Source organism: Rousettus aegyptiacus, unplaced genomic scaffold (assembly GCF_014176215.1).
Source record: "Rousettus aegyptiacus isolate mRouAeg1 unplaced genomic scaffold, mRouAeg1.p scaffold_m13_p_6, whole genome shotgun sequence".
In the NCBI taxonomy this organism is placed as follows: Eukaryota; Metazoa; Chordata; class Mammalia; order Chiroptera; family Pteropodidae; genus Rousettus; species Rousettus aegyptiacus.
The window spans coordinates 74,302,727-74,320,332 of record NW_023416309.1 but is presented as its reverse complement, the minus strand read 5'-3'; the positions used below and the strand labels follow the sequence as shown (position 1 = coordinate 74,320,332).

The following is a 17,606-nucleotide window of genomic DNA, read 5'->3' as shown; positions in this document are numbered from 1 at the left end:
AGAGACAGAGATAACTAGCCCCTTTCCGCCCGGGAGTCACCGGTCCCCCGAGGGACCGGAAGCTGCCCAGCCCCTAGGCGGCCGAGGCCGCTAAGGCGCGGCCGGCTCACCTAAGCTGCCGCCAGGTCCTGCCCCACCCCCCTCCCTGTAAGCGGCGGGCGATCTAAGGGCATACAAGTTCTTCGCATAAGTTTTACTGAAAAAGAAAAAAATCCAACAGTTCCAAAGCAGAAGGGGCTTTCCCCTTTTTAAAAAAGTTGCAATATTGAAACTTTAGTATTCTTCCGCCTTGAAAAATAGGCCCGCCCTTCTAGCCCGCGGGCGCCCGCTCTCAGTGACCTCTTCAGAGACGCGCCAAGGGGCAAGGCCGATGACCCAAACTGCTGGCTGGGGAACGGGCGGGGTAGGAACGTGGGGGTGAGGCCTGTGGCTGGAGCTGATCCAGCTAGGGATAATCCCCTGGTGTGGGGGTGGGCTCCATTGAGTCCAACTTGTGCCGCCCGGGCCGATGCTGGCGACAGAAGTATCCCCAGTGGATGCCTTCAATTCTGATTCCAGTCGGCGTATTTTGTCAAATTCCTCTGTGTTCCCTTCTTGATCAAATAAAACGAAGAGTGGCGAAGTGGCGCACCCCTTGCTCTCGCCCCCGCCCCTTCCGCCCGGCAGGAGACACGTCCCCGGCCGCCTTCCTTCGCAGGGGTTCCAAATCGGTCCAGCCAGGCGCGCCCCGGCGCGCACCCGCAAAGCCTGCCGCCGGCTCCAACCGCCCCACGCGCTCTCCCTCTTGGCCCCAGCGCAGGCGCGGGCGCACGCGCCGCCGCCCGCCGTTCCTTCCCTCCGGCAGAGGTGGGGGAAGGGGGAGTCGTTCCGTTTAACCCTGAGTTCTCCGAATCCTCTTTAATTTGCTAAATTTGCAGCTTGCCAATTCTTACTCCTTTCACTTTCTTTCCTCCCACCGGCTCACTTCTTCCTCTATACCAAAAGTGTGGTTTCTATTCCGTGTGAAGTAGAGCAAGTCTAACCCTAACCCTTCCCAGCCCACCTCCTCCATTCTTTTACATTGCTTTCCATTGAACTCTGCAAATTCTGCAATAAGGGGAGGGATTTTTTAAATTGCATTTGCAAAGTTAGGTATCTGAGCAGTGGGGGGAGGATAAGGAGGGAATGGGGAGCAGGCCCCGCCCCTACCTCCCTTTGCAAATAAAAATCTAGAAGGGGGGGAGGAGCAGGAAGTGGCGGTGCGAGGGCTGCTGCACAGCTAGCAGAGCCACGGTCCGGACGGCAGCGCGTGCCCCAAGCTCTCCGCCTCCCCCCGCCCGCCAGCCCGAGCCCAGCCCGCAGCCCCAGCAGCAGCGCCGAGAGCAGCCCCAGTAGCAGCGCCATGGCCGGGTGGAACGCCTACATCGACAACCTCATGGCGGACGGGACCTGTCAGGACGCGGCCATCGTGGGCTATAAGGACTCGCCCTCCGTCTGGGCCGCCGTTCCTGGGAAAACCTTCGTCAACATCACGGTACTGTGAGGCCTGCGTGGTCCGGGGGTCTGGCCAGGCTTGGACTCAGAGGCTGAGACTTGGGTGGGGGCGGGCGCGGTCGAGGGAAGACAGTGAAAGGCTGTGCGTGACCCGGACTTTGCCCTGGAAGTAGCGCGAACGGCGGCTGCACGTGGCAGATCCCTCAGTTGCCCCCTTATTCCTACGCCCCAGGCGGTGGCTCCCATCCCGTCCTCCGCCCCGCTTTCCGCGACGGGGCGTTACATCCGGGGCACAGGGCGGGGAGGGGTGCGCTGCCCGGTGCGGCGGCCCACTTCCGCCTCATCCAGGGCGGGGCGGGCACGCGCTGTAGTTTTTACCAAGGATTGTGATTGAGAAGGGACTTGAGGCTCCCTGGACCCCTCAACTCTACTTCCGGCCTCCAGCTCGTGTCCCTTCCACCATTGTTCCTCCCTATGCGGGAGGGAGCCAAGTCGCGTGGTTTAGGTCTCATACCGGTCCTTTTTTGAGCTCCCCGCCCCTCCCAACTCCGTTAGACAGGGCGAGGCCCCCTCGCCCCCCCAAGTGGGTACGGTAGACTCAACATTCCTGTGAGACCAATCCCGGAAGTCTCCTCGCCCTCCCTTCGCGCCATCCTGCGGGGCCTGAAGCCGAGGAACTTTGTGAGAAGTTCTAGGATAGTATAAGTGAAGGAATAAGGAATGACTACTGCTGTCTCCATCACCACCACCCGTGGCCACACTGCCCGGAAGTGGGGAGGGGGAGCGGAAGTTCAAAAGGGGGGAAGGGGATTTCCGGGCGGGAGGGGGCCGGATGTGGGGATTTGGGGTGTAAGGGGGAGGAGAAAGATTCCCTGGGGTATCTAGACCCGAGAGCTAGCGTGCCGGATCTATCTCTGTGCCCCCTTCAAAAGTTTTCCAACTTTCCCCTAAAGCCCCCAGGGATCTGCTTCCTTATCTTGGGGCATAGATACCTGAATCTAAACTCTGGGTTACTTGGAGACCCAGGCGTCCGGGCCCCTAACAACTCCTTCAGAACCTTTGACCAAATAAGGACAAAGTTGCTTCTCCTGCTTTGCCCGCCCCCTCCCTTCCCCTCTTCGCTTCTGCTTTTCCTGAAGGAGAGTTATGAGCATCCAAAGTCTCCCCATTCTACTCCACTCCGCATTAGCTTTTGGCTCCCTTTATTTCCTGTGTTTGCCGTTCCTCTTAAACGAGATCTAAGTCTCCAGAAGAATATGTCGTCCTTTTCTGTTGTCATTCTGTAGATTTGGGGATCCTGATCTTTTTGTGCACAAACTTCCAACAGTCTTGAATTTCTCAAATTTCATGGATGTGTCCAAAGCACATAACCTACACACCTTTCTTCCCCAGGGCGGTTTCTAGCTCCCCTGAGAAGTGGAAGGCAGGTGGGTCCTTGCAGAAGATGGGAACCATGGTGTACTAACTTGATGAGTGCTTGGTTCCCCTTCCAGCCAGCTGAGGTTGGTGTCTTGGTTGGCAAAGACCGGTCAAGTTTTTTCGTGAATGGGCTGACACTTGGGGGCCAGAAATGTTCTGTGATTCGGGACTCACTGCTTCAGGATGGGGAATTTACCATGGATCTTCGTACCAAGAGCACCGGCGGAGCCCCCACCTTCAATATCACTGTCACCATGACTGCCAAGAGTGAGTTTCTGAGTCATACCCTTTTTCTAGCTTCGAGATCCCTAATGCAGCTCCTTTTGTAAATCTTTTGGGTTCTATGTGTGGTTCCCCAGTATGAAGGATCAGACCAGCTTTCTACTCTGGGACGTTGGTACTCCCTCCAGTCTGTCTCAGTTCCTCATCTTGGAATATAAAGTTGAATTGCATTACCTCTTAAGTTCCTTCTTCCCTCAAGCCTTTTCAGATGAGAAATTTCATTATCTTGGAAGAGGTAGACTGTTGGTTATAAACCAGCACTTAGCTCTCATGTTTTGAGCCCTTTTGTTAAAACTTGAAGGTGGTGGGCTCCTACACAGCCATTTTTAACCTGAACATGAGTCAACCATCTTAGCCTTGACCCTTAAGTTTTAGTGTGTTCCTTTCCAGTCTTCAAGCTTGATTTTCCCCTTTTGAAAAGCCCTATTGTTTCAGGGTGACTGACAGCCTGCCTGTGTGTGTTGGGAGGGGGTTGGAAGAGATGAGGTTGGGTTACAGACCCCAGGGCTGGACAGCTGCTGAACAGCTGGCAGGGGGTGGAATTGTGACACCTGGGTCCTAGCCTCCTCTCTCTTTCCTCCAGCGCTAGTCCTGCTGATGGGCAAAGAAGGTGTCCACGGCGGTATGATCAACAAGAAATGTTATGAAATGGCCTCTCACCTGCGGCGTTCCCAGTACTGACCTCGTCTTTCCCTTCCCCCTACCACTCCACACTGCTTTTGCACCCCTCTCCTTCCTATACACACACATATACCATTTTTATTTTTTTGGGCCATTACCCCACACCCCTTATTGCTGCCAAAACCACATGGGCTAGGGGCCAGGGCTGGACGTATAGACCTCCCCCTACCCATACCCCTCCTGTGTGTGGTTGGAAATTTTTTTTCTGAATAAAAAAGATTCTACTAACAAGGTGCTGTGTGGTTTCAGCCTGGGTGTGAGGAGACAGCAGTCACTGGGACGTGTCTCCTTTATCCTGGCTTGGTGATAGGAGCAGGAGGGATTGAAGCACTACAAAGTCTAGAAATCTGAGTGAGCGTACCTCCCTGTCTAGGACTAAACGCACCTGTCTCGAATCCACCTGGCCAGGTGGCCCAGCCTTTCACAGTGACATTTTCAGCCCTAGGTCCTCAGTTGGCTAGTTCATTTAGTAGATGATGGAATAGTCATCCAGACCAGAGAATGGGTCCAGGCCTGCAGGCAAGGCAGGGCCAGTTGAGTCATCCTCCTGTGGGTGGGGCTCCCCCTCTCTGAGTCACAACAAATGCCTGCTAGGGCTGTCCCCATGACTATAGGTTAGTCTTTTCCAGCACTCCCCAATCCCTTTATGGCAAAAAAAAAGGGGGGCAATTCCCCAAATGAGTAACGGGTTCACCTGTGTCAAAATGATCTCTACCGTCCTTAGTCGACAAAAACAAACTTTATTAACCCAACAGACCCAGTCCCTTTGTACTCCCAACCCCCTCAAAAGGATGGGGTCAGGTAAGAGAGAAACCTGGGGCAGAAGTGCCCCCACCCCTCAACAGAAGACTAGAGGGAGAAAGGGGCTGTGCAAAATAGGTCATCATAGGTGGGGAGTGACAAGGGGGAATTAGACCAGGATGGCAGATGAGGAGGAAGGGGAGGGTGAGGGATCTGCTGAAGACCCAGGAAAAATAAGAGGGGCTGGGGCTAGGGAGCCAAAAGAAGTGGGACCTCTGGGGCTGGAGCCCAGAAGTGGGGTCTGCTCTGAGGCAGGATGGTCCCTTGGTTCCTCTTCCTCATCATCATCTTGTCCTGGAGTTTCTTCCTGCTCCTCATCCCCAGGTCCTCGATGGACAGGCTGTTTGCAGATGGGGCAAGTCTTCCGGGTCTGAGTGAGCCAGGGGTCCACACAGCGGCTATGATAGGCTGCCAAGAGGAAGGAGGTGAAGAACCTGATGCCTGCTGGTGGAGTGGAGGCATGACACAGGAAGTTAAGACCTCACCATGAGCACAGGGGAGTACCCTCAGCTTGTCCCCATCCTCATACTCATCTAGGCAGATGGCACAGACATCATACTGGTCTCCTGGGGAGGAAAAAAGGAGTCCTTTTACTGAGCCACTCTGAACAAGGCCCCCAAGGACTCACCCTGAGAGGCCTGTGGTAAAACTAAACCTTGCAAAATTTAATTTTCCTGGTTCTACAGAGCTGTGGAAAAGTTAAGAGTGGGCCTGGCAGGGTAAAGCCAGGATAGAACATGAATTTGGGGTTAGAAGGACAAGCAGAGAAGCAGAGGTAAGAAAGGAAGTGGGTTTTTTTGGGGGGGAGGTTTCAGGGTGGAAAGTGGGAGGAGCGGAAATGGGGCAGGACTTCTACTATTGCCTTATATGGGCACTAGAGGCTCCAGGCCCAAGACCCAGCTCCTCTTTACCTGTTTCTTCTCAGATGGAACCTCCCCACCACTCTTCCATTTTTCTGTTCTCTCCACCTTCTCCCTTATAAGCCAGGCTGGTCCTCTATCTTTTCCCCCAACTACTCCATTTAATCATCTTTGCTTTCCACCTTCTGCTCTGTTCCTGTCCTGTCCTGATTGTATGGGTAAAAAGAGGAAAAGTGGCATCTCAGGCTGACATCTCCCTGTCATCTTTCTTGCCGCTTAGTTTCTGGGCTCAAACTCCTTCAGAACCAGGTAAGCTATGGGAAAGGCCTTCTGGCGCCCCTATCTCCTTCACCCTTCTGGTAGTCATGTGTAGGAATCTGTTTCAGTTGCTCTTTGGTCAATCGATTCCGCTGGAGCCGTTTCCGGTGCTGGATACAACGAACTATCTGGGGAAAGGGTGAGTGGATGGTCAGTTGTAGGGAACAAAACTGGACAATCCAGTACAAACTATCCCCATCTCAATTCCACATCCTGTCTGGCTTTAAAGGCCTCAGCTCTTCCCACCATGCTTCTTGAGCTACTCACCATCACTGCTCCCATGGCCAAAACCAGCAGTCCCACAATCCCTGTGAAAGGGATGAGGTAATATCCCAGGGGGAAGCTATTGTCTGGGACCAGAAGCACCCGAGCCCTGTGGAAAGGAACACCAGTATCAGAGGGACAGGAAAAGCAAAGGGACAAAAGAAGAATGACAAAGTAATTGGTTCTTGACAAGGCCTATGGATGGGGAAAGGGACCTAAAGAAAGTAAAGAGATTGCGTAGGAAGGGCCTAAGGCTTGGGCTCCATAGAACTACTGAAAGAAGAGTGAGGAGGAACACATCCTACCCCTTCTCGTAGACAAAGAGGGCACGCAGGTACTCGGAGCTCCTCTCCCCAATAAAGACAGACGGGATCCAGATCTGCTGCTGGATTTCCTCTGCAGGGATCAGGGCATTACAATGGGGACCCAACTCTCCACTCCAACCTTTGGTAATCCTGGCATTTGGCTCTTTTGTTTCATCCCATCCTAAGCCTTCAGCCCTCCACCATCTCTCAGTGTGAGCTCTAGGGAAAACTCAGCTGTTCAGATCTCCCAACCTTACCACTATTCCACACCATGTTCAGAAGTTCATTGGAATTCACATTGTGTACCACAGCTGCACCATATCCAGCCTTCTGAGCATTTAGGACCTAGGGAGACAAGGCAGGGGATAAGGAACCATTATGGACCTTGCCTACGTTCATTCCTGGTGTCTTTTTTTTACCCTCAGCTTCCCAGCACCCACTCCATATTCAGCAACCTTGAGATCAAAGTTGCAGTCGAATCTTCGAAGCAGTGCAATAAAGACTGACCCGTTGACCGGGGCTGGGGGTGGTGGGGCAATGGGGCTGCAGGCATTGGCTGGGTGAGCCTCCACAAGGAAGCCCTGGGGAAAAGAAGTAAACAGATTTCACCTTCCTAGGTTCCCCACAAGGCCCACCAAGCACAATGGTTCCCATATACTGCATGTTCTGTATCCTTCACTTTTCATTGCTGGGGTCTGAGCATCCCACCTAAGTCAGAAGTATACCTCTTCTCAGCCTCCTAAAGATGCAACTAGATCAAACATCCCTTTACCAGACCCTCTCATCATCCTCCCTGTCACAGATTAGCTAACTTATACCCCATATTCCAAATCAATTGAAATTGTTCTGCCTTCTAGTTTCCCACTGATTGTAAATCAATTCTTCACTCATCCAAGTTACTTTCTCTCAAGTTCCATTTCACATTTCCTTCTCCAGAACATACTCCCCTATATTAAAAAAGACAAGAGGCCCAAAATGGAGTCACTAGTGCTAAGCCCCATGTTGCCAAACTGATATTTAACACCTGACTCAATCAGTTTCAGCCTCCCCCAGGAATGGAATCTTATTTAAGGCAATCTGGAATTGTCTGGTGAGAGATAATCTGCTTGACAGACCCCTGCCTAAAGAAGGGTGATCTTGCCACAATCTGCTTTTTGCGATTACAACTTTCTTGTCCTGCTCCCTTCTGCCTATAAATATAAAGTCTTTCAGTTTGTATAGCTCTTTCTACCTGCTACCTGGGATGCTGCCCATCTGCGAATTGTTGGATTAAGCCAGTAAGATCTTTAAAACTTACTTGGTAGACACACAACTATACTGATTATCTGTGGCCCAAATGAGTTCTTACTGTGTGGCAATCGTTGTGATGAAGTACTACAAAATTCCTTACCTAATTTAATCCTCACGATAACCCTAATAGCTTCTGTTATCCTACGTTACAGCAAAACAAAGGCTCAGAAAAATAAATTAACTTAGTTCAAGATCTTAAAACCAGTAACTGATTCCAGAGATACTACTGATTAAGCACCACTTCGCCCTAACTTTTATTTTGGTCCACTTTCAGTCTCCTTCACAATACTTGGAGTTCTAGGGGCAGATTCTGCTTTCTCCCTCTAGTCTGGATTTCACACTAGACGTGTTCATACACTTAGTTCCTAACTTGACGCTTTTTCTACCTCCAGCTTCATCCAAGAGCAAGGCTCCTTAAAACCCTATCCAGGATAGAGGATTTAGGGCAACAGGAAAATGGGAAGAAAATCACCTGAAGTCCCTCCTGGCTCAAGGCAGCCCCGAAGAGAGCTGGGAGATCTGCAAAGTCCATGCTGGCATTGTGGTCCGAGGTCTGCAGACAAGAGAGTTCATGTTCCCCTTTCAGCCTCCAACAGCTCCCTTAGCGCCCATCCCCCATCTGCCCCTCAAACTCACCGCTCGAATGAGCCCTCGGATGGGGGCTGCCCCCCACAGCACAGTGGCCACAACCACAGGAAGCGGGAAGGCTGCAGGGTGCATGGCAGCGGGAGGGAAATGGCTGAGGAGGCCGCGTCCTGGTAGCAGGAGCAGAAGCGGAGTTCTGCGCCCTCTCCGCCCCTCCAGGATCCTAGGGGTCCAACTACCCCCAGGTCCCACTTCCCAGCTACATGGGGGCAGGGAGAAGGAACCCGGACTCGGGGAGTGAAATATCCAACCCGTTTAGTGGAGCTAGGAGAGGAGTACTGAATGTATCCTTTCCTGATACAGGGGGAAAACGGGCGAAGAAAACGGAGGTAAGCACAGGTGACAAACTTCTGGGAGGGTGGGGGAACTCAAAGAGGTGGGACTTCCGGCCAGGTGGGCCGTCTTCCCAGGCCCTGGAAAAGGGTTTCCGGAGAAGAAAGTCAGGCCGCTTCCAGCATTGGACGCTCAAGATGGACTTCCGGTCCTAAAAGGCCGGTTAAAAGAAAAGGTTAGAATTGGACGCAGTGCCTGAAGATGAAGGGAGCACCGAAGTCCCAGAAGATGACCTAATCGCTTCCCTTTTACTGCCCGGATCCTGGAGCTTCCCGCTTTACAAACCTCTCCTACCCCTGGCCGCCACCGTCGCGGTACCTTTAGGTCTCGCGAGAGTCCTCACCACACCCCTCCCACCAGCTGAAATTATGTATCTATCGCGAGAGATTTCAACTCTGTCTAGCCTAGCTCGCTTGATCTCGCGAGAGTTTAAACAACTCCTATTTTCCCGCGATTCCAATTCGGTAAAAAATACGCCTTTGCTCTGACTTCCTAAATCATCGCACTCCTTCCCGTACGCATCACTGAAGCTCCTCCTTCAGCTCCGCCTTACTTCCGGCTGCCTTTGCGCTATGCGCCTGCGCCAGCTTTCAGCTGGGCCTGGGCCTGAGCCGGAGGGGCGTGCGCGCGCGCCCTCGTCCCGTTGCGCGCGCGGTGTCACCTTGGGCGCGAGCGGGGCTGTGCGCGCACGGGACCGGGAGCCAAGGGCCATTGAGTAGTGATGGCGGCGACGGCGAGCCCCGGGACCGGCGGGATGGACGGGAAGTCCCGTACATCCCCCAAGTCTGTCAAGTTCCTGTTCGGGGGCCTGGCCGGGTAAGCTCAGGCCCCAGGGATGGGAAAAGAGGAGGAAGGGACGGGTGCAAAGAACCGGGCCCAGTTCATCTTGGGGTCTGTTGCAGTGAACCGAACCTGCACAGGTTCAGCGCCGTTCCCACTGTTTTGCGAGATCCTTCATGGGATGCTAAGATCTTTTCGCCTATTGCACAGCCCCTGTTGGGCTGCGTGCAGGGTCATTGCATGGCTCATGCCGGGCCTCTTAAGTTTCCCAACCCATTGCTTGGCTCTGCCGGGCTTTATCAGGTTCCAGGTCATTACATGGCTCCTGACGGACTACGTGAAATCCCAGGTCATGAATGCCAACCTCCCCTCCTTGGGTCGGACTGCATGCAGTTCTAGATCACTGCTTGACCTCCTTGGAGCTGCATGGGGCACTTTACTGGACTTTTCAGATCCATTGCTTTTGGTACACGCAGAGACTTAATACACATGTCTACCAGGCTCTTTAACACTTAAGTCAATTGCACGGTAGGCCCTGCTCTTTGTGACCCCTTGTTGCCAGGCTCCAGTGGACGTTGGTAGATGTGGGACACCTGGCTCTTGACTCCAACCCCTGTCTTCCCCCAGGATGGGAGCTACAGTTTTTGTGCAGCCCCTAGACCTGGTGAAGAACCGAATGCAGCTGAGTGGAGAAGGAGCCAAGACACGAGAGTACAAAACCAGCTTCCACGCCCTCACCAGCATCCTGAAGGCAGAAGGGCTGAGGGGCATTTACACTGGGTATTGGGGTCACAGTATGGGGGTAGGGTGCAGGTTGGCAACTCCAGATCTAGGCCCGATACACTGACCCCTTCACTCCCCAGGCTATCAGCTGGCCTGCTGCGCCAGGCCACCTACACCACCACTCGCCTTGGTATCTATACCGTGCTGTTTGAGCGCCTGACTGGGGCTGATGGTACACCTCCTGGCTTTCTGCTGAAGGCACTGATTGGCATGACTGCAGGTGCAACTGGTGCCTTTGTGGGAACACCAGCTGAAGTGGCTCTTATCCGCATGACTGCTGATGGTCGGTGAGTTCCAGGTCTGAGCCTACTTCCAGACCTATTCCCTGGAACCTCAGATTAAGGACTATTTATCCTAGAGCTAGAGCAGAGCATTCTGTCCTCTTTTTCTTTACTCCTGCTGGGAAGGATAGTTTGTCCTGAGCTTTGCCTCTCCCTACCTTACCACCAGACTTCCAGCTGACCAGCGCCGTGGCTACAAAAATGTGTTTAATGCCCTGATTCGAATCGCTGGGGAGGAGGGGGTCCCCACACTATGGAGGGTGAGTGAAATGACTGGCTACTTAGGGGATGAGGGGTCAGGTCTGGAGCATTTCTGACTCCTCCCCCACTTCCTTCCCTACCCAGGGCTGCATCCCTACCATGGCTCGGGCTGTTGTTGTCAACGCTGCCCAACTTGCCTCCTACTCCCAATCCAAGCAGTTCTTACTGGACTCAGGTGAGACCCAGAGCTGGGCCCTCAGCTCCCAGCTTGGCCTGGGACAGCTCAGAGCTGACTGCCACCCCCTGCTCCGCCTCCCCAGGTTACTTCTCTGACAACATCCTGTGCCACTTCTGTGCCAGCATGATCAGTGGCCTGGTCACCACTGCTGCCTCCATGCCTGTGGACATTGTCAAGACCCGGTGAGTCTGCAGGCCTGGACCTGGAGAGGGGTGAGAGGGCTTCATTTATGTCTTTCATACTGTGACCTTCTCTCCTTCAGGATTCAGAACATGCGAATGATTGATGGGAAGCCGGAATACAAAAATGGGCTGGTGAGGAAGCAGGGCTGGGGGCTTGGGCTGGAGGATTGGATTCCCTGGGAGGGCTGTGAAGGTAGCTGGGTATGAGGGCCAGGGCCCCAGAGGCCAGATCCTAGCTCCAGTGCCTTTGCCTGCCTGCCTGTCTAGGACGTGCTGGCGAAGGTTGTCCGCTATGAGGGCTTCTTCAGCCTGTGGAAGGGCTTTACACCGTACTATGCTCGCCTGGGACCCCACACCGTCCTGACCTTCATCTTCTTGGAGCAGATGAACAAGGCCTACAAGCGTCTTTTCCTCAGTGGCTGAAGCAGACAAGGGCCCTGGAGCTGGTGTGCTGGGGCTCTCACTTGCCTGCTGCTCCTACAGTCATTGTGCCCCCGGGGGGCCTGGACTGCTGCCCTTGGCCCCTCTATTTATTTTCCCTCCACAGTATGGTTTTCCCCTCTGCGGTAAAGGATTTTGGTCTGTCCTATTCCTGCTCCAGCTTGCCCTGCTTGTCCTGATCCTCATGACTTCTCCATTCCTGGCTGTGCCTTGGTGGAGCTGAGAAACTCCCTGAGGATTTCCAGCCTCCTCTTGGGTGTTAGTTTCAGGGCACATAGGACAGCAGAAGATCCCCCTTCTCAGTAGGGAAACTAAGGCAGAGCTGAGGGGACTGGATAGAGCAGAAGCGGTCAAGTTGGTGAAAGGATCTGCAGTGGGAGGATGTGGCCCTTCCTCCTTCCACCTCAATAAATTGGATTAATGACACCACCCCCAAATCTGGAGAGTTCTGGGGGTTGGTGGGGGAGGAGGCTGAACAAAGAAGTGGGTGCTCTTAGAGAACAGGAATTGGCGTTTTTGAGAAAAATTTATTGAAGAAAAAGCACCCACTGGTTTTATGAAAATGCTATGTAAATCAGCCTTGTTACAGCAGCTGACGGGGTGAAGAAAACCAAAATCCAGGCCTTGTGTATTGCTTCCCAGCCACTTGCCTGAGAACAGACAGATGTACAAGTTAGCACAAGTCATCTCACTGTAATCCCCAGGAAAAGTCTCCAGGGTCTGGTGACTGTTTCTGTAGCAAAGAGAAAGAGGGATAAAGAGTATGAAAGGGAAGGCCAACCCGTGGATGGTAGAGGGGCAGAGCTTGAGGGAGCGAGCACAAGATCCTGGCTCCCAATGCCTGGAGGCTTGAAACAGGAGGGTGTTGGCCAGAGACATGATCTGGACCCTAGGCTGGGGAGAGTAACTGCCTTATCCAAATTTTTAGAAAGAGACCTTCCCAGGCCCTGCTCTCAGGGAGCCTAAAAACTTCTTGGGGCATAAAAGGGCATGGGAAGGTCAATTAGAAGGAAGGGTGAGTAGTGTGAGGCCTGAAGTCTTCTGAGCCAGGCCAGGGGACAGGCAGGCGGCAGGTGGGAGCCGTCCCCTTGGCAGGGCAACGTCGGAAGAGGTGGAGCTCCGCAACCTGGCAGCCCTGCTGGGCCCTCCCACCTTTGCCGCTCTCCTTAACCGTTCCGTGTAAATGCTGGCCTAGGCCACAGTGGCCACTTTGAAACACTTGAGGCCTGAACCTTGTACTTAAGGAGTTACAAGTCCAGGAGGAAAGATGACACAGGAGCAGTTAGAGAACTGGGAGTATAGCAATAAACAGTTCCTGGGTAACGAAGTGCCTGGCCCAGCCTGGGGGAGAAGAAACCTGTGCATAGTAGCAGACTGGCTGGAGAAGTGGGATGGGGCAGCCCTGCTGGCTGAAGGAGAAAGGCTGGGGAACAGGTGATCTATGTGCAGTTTGCCATAGCTGGAGCAGGTTGTAAAGTATCTGTTAGAGAAAAAGCTGGACTGTTTGATGGGCCAGTAGTGCACAGGAATTGATTGCCACGCTCAAGAGTTTGTCCTCTATCTGGGGAAGGGTTCAAAGCAGGAGAGATGCAGTCAGATTTTCAAGTTAGGAAGAGTCCTCTATTACCATCTGGAGGAGGGGGAATCTATGTAAGACTCAGTCTTCACTCATTCAGGACCTCAGGCCTCAGTTTATGTGAGAAACGGCAGTAGAGAAGGCCCCATCAAACGTCGTAAGGGGAATACCAGAATCTGTGGCACCAGAGGAGAAAAGTAGGTTCCGTTTACCTGCATCTTAGCTTGAAAACTAGAAATGGAGACTATTCAGTAAGACCCACCATCACAGTGCACACCCTGCCCCTATCCCACTCACCTAGGGAGAACAAGAGAGCCACATTTCTGAGGCCACAGGCTTGAGCAATCACCCACCTTCGTTTCTAGTATTGTGGGTCACACGTAGTTAGGCCTCCACAGTGTCACTAAATAGATCTGGAGCTGAAGCCGGTGCTTGGGGTATCCTGGAGGGTAGTAACCCCTGGAGGAGAGAAGTAGGTACCCCAGGCAGGGAAAGTACAGACTAAGACTAGAGCTTTTTTTGGATGAGTAGTGCACCTAGGGTCAGGGCAGTTGGGGCCTTGAAAATGCTAGTGACAGGTGCCCCAGCCACTCTCTCTCTCCAAAAGGTTCTAATTTTTCTTTTTGAAGTTTTTTATTATACAAACAATATAGTAGAAAACTAGAAAATGCTAAGCAGAGTAAAGGAAAACCATCCATATTTACATCACCCAGAGACAATCAGGGTTCACATCTTGATAAATCTCTTTACAAATTTTCAGTACACAGATAAATGTGTGGACCAAGCTCTAATCTGTTTATTTGCTTTTTCCTAAAACTTTCCAGAAATAGTAGTAACCTAATGGTCTGAGAACATGCTCCCCCACCCCCACCCCATGCAGCATTGGGAGCTTTATTCTATGACCCACACAACTCCATTCCACTACCCATCCCGGTTTTCTGGGTCTGAGGTTGTATTCTAGTGTTGTGAAGAGAAGGCTTCTAATAAAGGAAAAGTAATTAAGGCCTCCCCTTGACCCTGTGCTTACCCACCCACCCCAAGCTAGATCCCAATAGGAAAACCCATCAGCCTCTCAAGGTCCCCAAACCACCTACCCTCAAAGACTGTGGCCAGAGTACCTAATGCCCACTGTACCCAGCAGGTCTTGACCACGACCCAGACTCAGGGCTGAGGGCCACCGTCTTGCCACTAGGGGCCCCACACGGCCATTGGAACGGACCCACAAGAAGAGGCTGGAGCGAAAAGTTGGGAGTGACCCTCGAAGGAAAAGCAGCCAGGCCCAGGGCACAGTCACTTGCCTTCCTCTCTGTAGCTCGAGATGTGTGGTATGCGTGACTGTGGCCAAGGCAACAGACTGGCTGAAGTCTAGGGCCTGTGGTTTCACATGCCAGACCCAGATTAGTAGCAAGATGAGAACCACACAGACAAACAGGAGCCAGAGGAGACCCAAGATGTAGAAACCCAGGGAAAGGAGGCAGCAAAAGTTAGGGTTGAGAAAAGGGTCATTTCTGGAGCTATACACATTCCCTTGAGCCACCCCACGAACCTTCAGGATGTCGAAAAATTCAGATATGATTGTTGTGGATTCTAAGACAGTAGGGAGTAAGGTGGGTTCTGTGGTAGTTAAGAAAATGGTCAGTTCTGAGGTGGTCTGGGTTGTGGGCTTTGAAGTGGTCTGGGTTGTAGTGGGTTCTAGGGTTGTAGGTTCTGGAGTGGTCTGGGTTGTGGGTTCTGGGGTTGTAGGTTCTGGAGTGGTCTGGGTTGTGGGTTCTAGGGTTGTAGGTTCTGGAGTGGTCTGGGTTGTGGTGGGTTCTAGGGTTGTAGGTTCTGGAGTGGTCTGGGTTGTGGTGGGTTCTAGGGTTGTAGGTTCTGGAGTGGTTGGGGTTGTGGGTTCAGAGGTAGTGGGAATTGTAATGGATTCTGGGGTTGTGGGTTCTAAGGTCATTAGGGTTGTAGATTCTGAGGTTGCGCGTTCTGAGGTGGTCAGGGTTGTGGATTCTGGGGTTGTGGGTTCTGAGGGTGGGGTTGTGGATTCTGGGGTTGTAGGTTCTGAGGTCGGGGTTTTGGTGGGTTCTGAGAGGGTCAGGGTTGTGGGTTCTGGGGTTTTAGGTTCTGGGATGGTCCAGTTTGTGGGTTCTGGGGTGGTCAGAGTTGAGGGTTCTGGGGTGATCTGGGTTTTAGTGGATCCAGTAGCGGGTTTTTGAGTCTTGTAGAATGTAGATTCCGTGGCAGTTGGGAATGTGGTTTGTTTCTTAGTGGACTCTTGGGTTGGAGGCAAGTAGGGCATTTGGTTGTCTACAGAATCAGTAAATCCTGCATAGTACAAGGCCCAGTGGGTTGTGTGGTCTTTGGTGTTGGAAGAGAACCTGACCACAGCCCTTGTAGCAGGCACCTTATCACTCTTATGGTCCTCTTCTTCATAATTATCATAGTCGTCTGGGTCATCCCCATGACTGACGGGGGAGCAGCCCTCTCTTGAGTAGGCAAAGACGAATGTGTTGGCTATATTGACGCATTGAACACTCTCCACTTTGGGGGTCATGGCCTTGACGTCCATACCCTTCTTCCATAAGTAGACATTGTTGGCATTCTCCTGCAGCCAGTGACTGAAATAGAGGATGTCGCAGTCACAGGACCAGGGGTTGTTGTGGAGAAAAACAAAAGGCAGGAGGAGGTCCCCAAAGAAGCCCTTTGGTACTGTGGTCAGCCAGTTCCCTTGGAGGTAGAGGGTGTCTAGCTCCTCCAACCCATCCAGGAGCCCAAGGGGAAGGTTCTCCAATTTATTGTCGGCCAGATCAAGCTTCCTTAGTCGGGGTGTTGGTGCCAGGAGCTGGCGAGGCAGAGTCTTCAGCTTATTTCCAGACAGGTAGAGCTCATGGAGTTGGCTCAGGCCATCCAGGGCATTAGGGGACAATGAGTCCAGCTTGTTGAAGGAGACGTCCAAGGTAGTGAGTGCTGGCAATGCCTGTCCTAGCAAGGGCAGGCTTTTCAAATTATTGTGAGGCATTTCCAGGGTCTCTAGCAATGGCAGCTTCCCATCAGCCTGAAGGTTGGTCAGCTTGCTGTCACCCAGGTGCAGCTGAGTGAGGTGAGTCAGACGCACCAGGGGCGCTGTGGAAAAAGTGCCCAAGGAGTTCTTACTCAAGCGGAGGATGGTTGTGTCTGCTGGTAAGTCTGGAGGCAGGGCCTTCAGCCCCAGATTATCACAGTTCACTTCCACCTGGCTGGCCACTTTGGCGACCTCACAGGTAGACTGGAGGTGTGAAGGGCCTGGCAGGAGGAGCAGCAAGAGGAGGAGAGGCATGGGGACCTGTGGGCAAGGGGAGCTTGAGTGGATTCCCAACTGGCCCCAGCACATTCCCCCTGGCTCTAGCCCTCACCAAAGCCTCAAGGATCTTTTCCAGAAACTCAGCTCCCACACCTCCCATCCTCTCCACTCCCCTCTCCTACCCTTGCCCCCCAAAGCCTAAACCACTAGCTCAAGATCCTTAGTTCTTATCCCTCCTTCAAAACTCCTCATCCCCTAACCCCAACCCCAGCTTACAGGTAGGCAGAAAAACCTCCGAGGGCACAGAGCTTCTTCTTCCAGGGTGTGACTCGGTCCTTCTTTCTTCCAACTCCAGGGAGGGCCTGGTTAGAGGCAGGAAGGGGATGGGGATGGGGAGGAAATGGCACCCTGATAGGGACTGCTGTGACCCGGTGAACAGCCTCCCTCCCGAACACTGGCCCTTATCATCCCTTTCCACAACTTTCCCCCAAGGCCTCCTTTGGGCTCTACTTTCTCCCACTTTCTTCTATACTAGGGAGATTGGGAGTGGACTCCTACAACTGCCAGCCTCATCCAGCTTTTAGGAATCTTTCAGCTGCCATTCTCACTCCCCCTTCACAGTGGCATTCTTAGAGTTGCCTAATTTTAACCCTCACCTCCCTCTGCTTCTCACCTGACTCTAGGCTGGTTTCTTACCCCCACCCCTCCATTGGTTCAGTTCTTGCCAAGGTCACCAGTGCCTCCCACCCCTCTACTTCCACTGGACACTTTTCCATTATGATCTTGTTTTCTGCAGCCTGCTCACATGTGTCCACACTCACCTTGGGACTTATGACACCGGTTTTCCTCTTACATCTCTGGCTGGCCCTTTTCAATTTTCTTTGTGGATTCCTCTTCCTCTACCCTTCATGAAAATTAACCTGCCCCAGATTTTGGTTCTTTGGCCTTCTTCTTTTCTTATGCTACATAAACACCTGAGATTATCTTCATCTATCTAGTCTCTTGTTTTCAATCATCATCCATACTCCATTGACTCAAATCTTTAGCTCTGACTCCTTCCTGAGACCCAAACACATGTGTTTCACTGACTTTTGGATTTCTTGGATGTCCCAAAGGCACTAAAATATGTTCATAACTGAGCTCATTGTCTCTCTTCCAAGTAGCTTAATCTCCTGTGTTGTCCAA

General features: G+C 52.6%; 4 protein-coding genes across 5 annotated transcripts; 2 read left to right on the top strand and 2 right to left on the bottom strand.

The window, feature by feature from the left end:
- The first annotated feature begins 1,240 nt into the window (after positions 1–1,240).
- PFN1 (profilin 1) lies at positions 1,241–4,086 on the top strand. Its single transcript, XM_016142030.2, has 3 exons — positions 1,241–1,513; positions 2,967–3,159; positions 3,758–4,086. The coding sequence occupies exons 1-3, from the start codon at positions 1,382–1,384 to the stop codon at positions 3,853–3,855; spliced, it is 423 nt and encodes a 140-aa protein (XP_015997516.1). The 5' UTR covers positions 1,241–1,381; the 3' UTR covers positions 3,856–4,086.
- A 489-nt stretch (positions 4,087–4,575) lies between these two features.
- Positions 4,576–9,148, bottom strand: RNF167 (ring finger protein 167). Of its 2 annotated transcripts, XM_016142027.2 has the most exons (10): positions 8,957–9,148; positions 8,330–8,822; positions 8,166–8,246; positions 6,859–6,984; positions 6,661–6,748; positions 6,404–6,494; positions 6,102–6,207; positions 5,869–5,962; positions 5,142–5,222; positions 4,576–5,064 (listed from the first exon to the last, which is right to left on the bottom strand). In XM_016142027.2, the coding sequence occupies exons 2-10, from the start codon at positions 8,411–8,413 to the stop codon at positions 4,766–4,768; spliced, it is 1,050 nt and encodes a 349-aa protein (XP_015997513.1). In that variant the 5' UTR covers positions 8,414–8,822; positions 8,957–9,148; the 3' UTR covers positions 4,576–4,765. The 2 variants fall into 2 exon arrangements, with proteins under 2 accessions (XP_015997513.1, XP_015997514.1); XM_016142028.2 differs by lacking the exon at positions 6,859–6,984.
- A 114-nt stretch (positions 9,149–9,262) lies between these two features.
- On the top strand, positions 9,263–12,014 carry SLC25A11 (solute carrier family 25 member 11). Its single transcript, XM_016142029.2, has 8 exons — positions 9,263–9,487; positions 10,079–10,231; positions 10,315–10,521; positions 10,685–10,775; positions 10,861–10,951; positions 11,037–11,136; positions 11,217–11,268; positions 11,404–12,014. Exons 1-8 carry the CDS (start codon positions 9,393–9,395, stop codon positions 11,557–11,559), a joined length of 945 nt encoding a protein of 314 aa, XP_015997515.1. The 5' UTR covers positions 9,263–9,392; the 3' UTR covers positions 11,560–12,014.
- Positions 12,015–12,119: 105 nt separating this feature from the next.
- GP1BA (glycoprotein Ib platelet subunit alpha) lies at positions 12,120–16,807 on the bottom strand. Its single transcript, XM_016142017.2, has 2 exons — positions 16,698–16,807; positions 12,120–16,463 (listed from the first exon to the last, which is right to left on the bottom strand). The coding sequence occupies exon 2, from the start codon at positions 16,455–16,457 to the stop codon at positions 14,250–14,252; it is 2,208 nt and encodes a 735-aa protein (XP_015997503.2). The 5' UTR covers positions 16,458–16,463; positions 16,698–16,807; the 3' UTR covers positions 12,120–14,249.
- Positions 16,808–17,606: the final 799 nt, after the last annotated feature.

Coding starts and splice junctions, on each gene's coding strand:
- SLC25A11 (XM_016142029.2), top strand. CDS start 9,393: ATGGCGGCGACGGCGAGCCCCGGGACCGGCGGGATGGACGGGAAGTCC. Junction 10,952..11,036: donor GCAGTTCTTACTGGACTCAG/GTGAGACCCAGA, acceptor CCGCCTCCCCAG/GTTACTTCTCTGACAACATC. Junction 11,269..11,403: donor CGGAATACAAAAATGGGCTG/GTGAGGAAGCAG, acceptor CTGCCTGTCTAG/GACGTGCTGGCGAAGGTTGT.
- PFN1 (XM_016142030.2), top strand. CDS start 1,382: ATGGCCGGGTGGAACGCCTACATCGACAACCTCATGGCGGACGGGACC. Junction 1,514..2,966: donor AAACCTTCGTCAACATCACG/GTACTGTGAGGC, acceptor TTCCCCTTCCAG/CCAGCTGAGGTTGGTGTCTT. Junction 3,160..3,757: donor TGTCACCATGACTGCCAAGA/GTGAGTTTCTGA, acceptor TCTTTCCTCCAG/CGCTAGTCCTGCTGATGGGC.
- RNF167 (XM_016142027.2), bottom strand. CDS start 8,413: ATGCACCCTGCAGCCTTCCCGCTTCCTGTGGTTGTGGCCACTGTGCTG. Junction 8,247..8,329: donor TCCGAGGGCTCATTCGAGCG/GTGAGTTTGAGG, acceptor TCTTGTCTGCAG/ACCTCGGACCACAATGCCAG. Junction 5,223..5,868: donor TACACATGACTACCAGAAGG/GTGAAGGAGATA, acceptor TTTCCTCCCCAG/GAGACCAGTATGATGTCTGT.
- GP1BA (XM_016142017.2), bottom strand. CDS start 16,457: ATGCCTCTCCTCCTCTTGCTGCTCCTCCTGCCAGGCCCTTCACACCTC.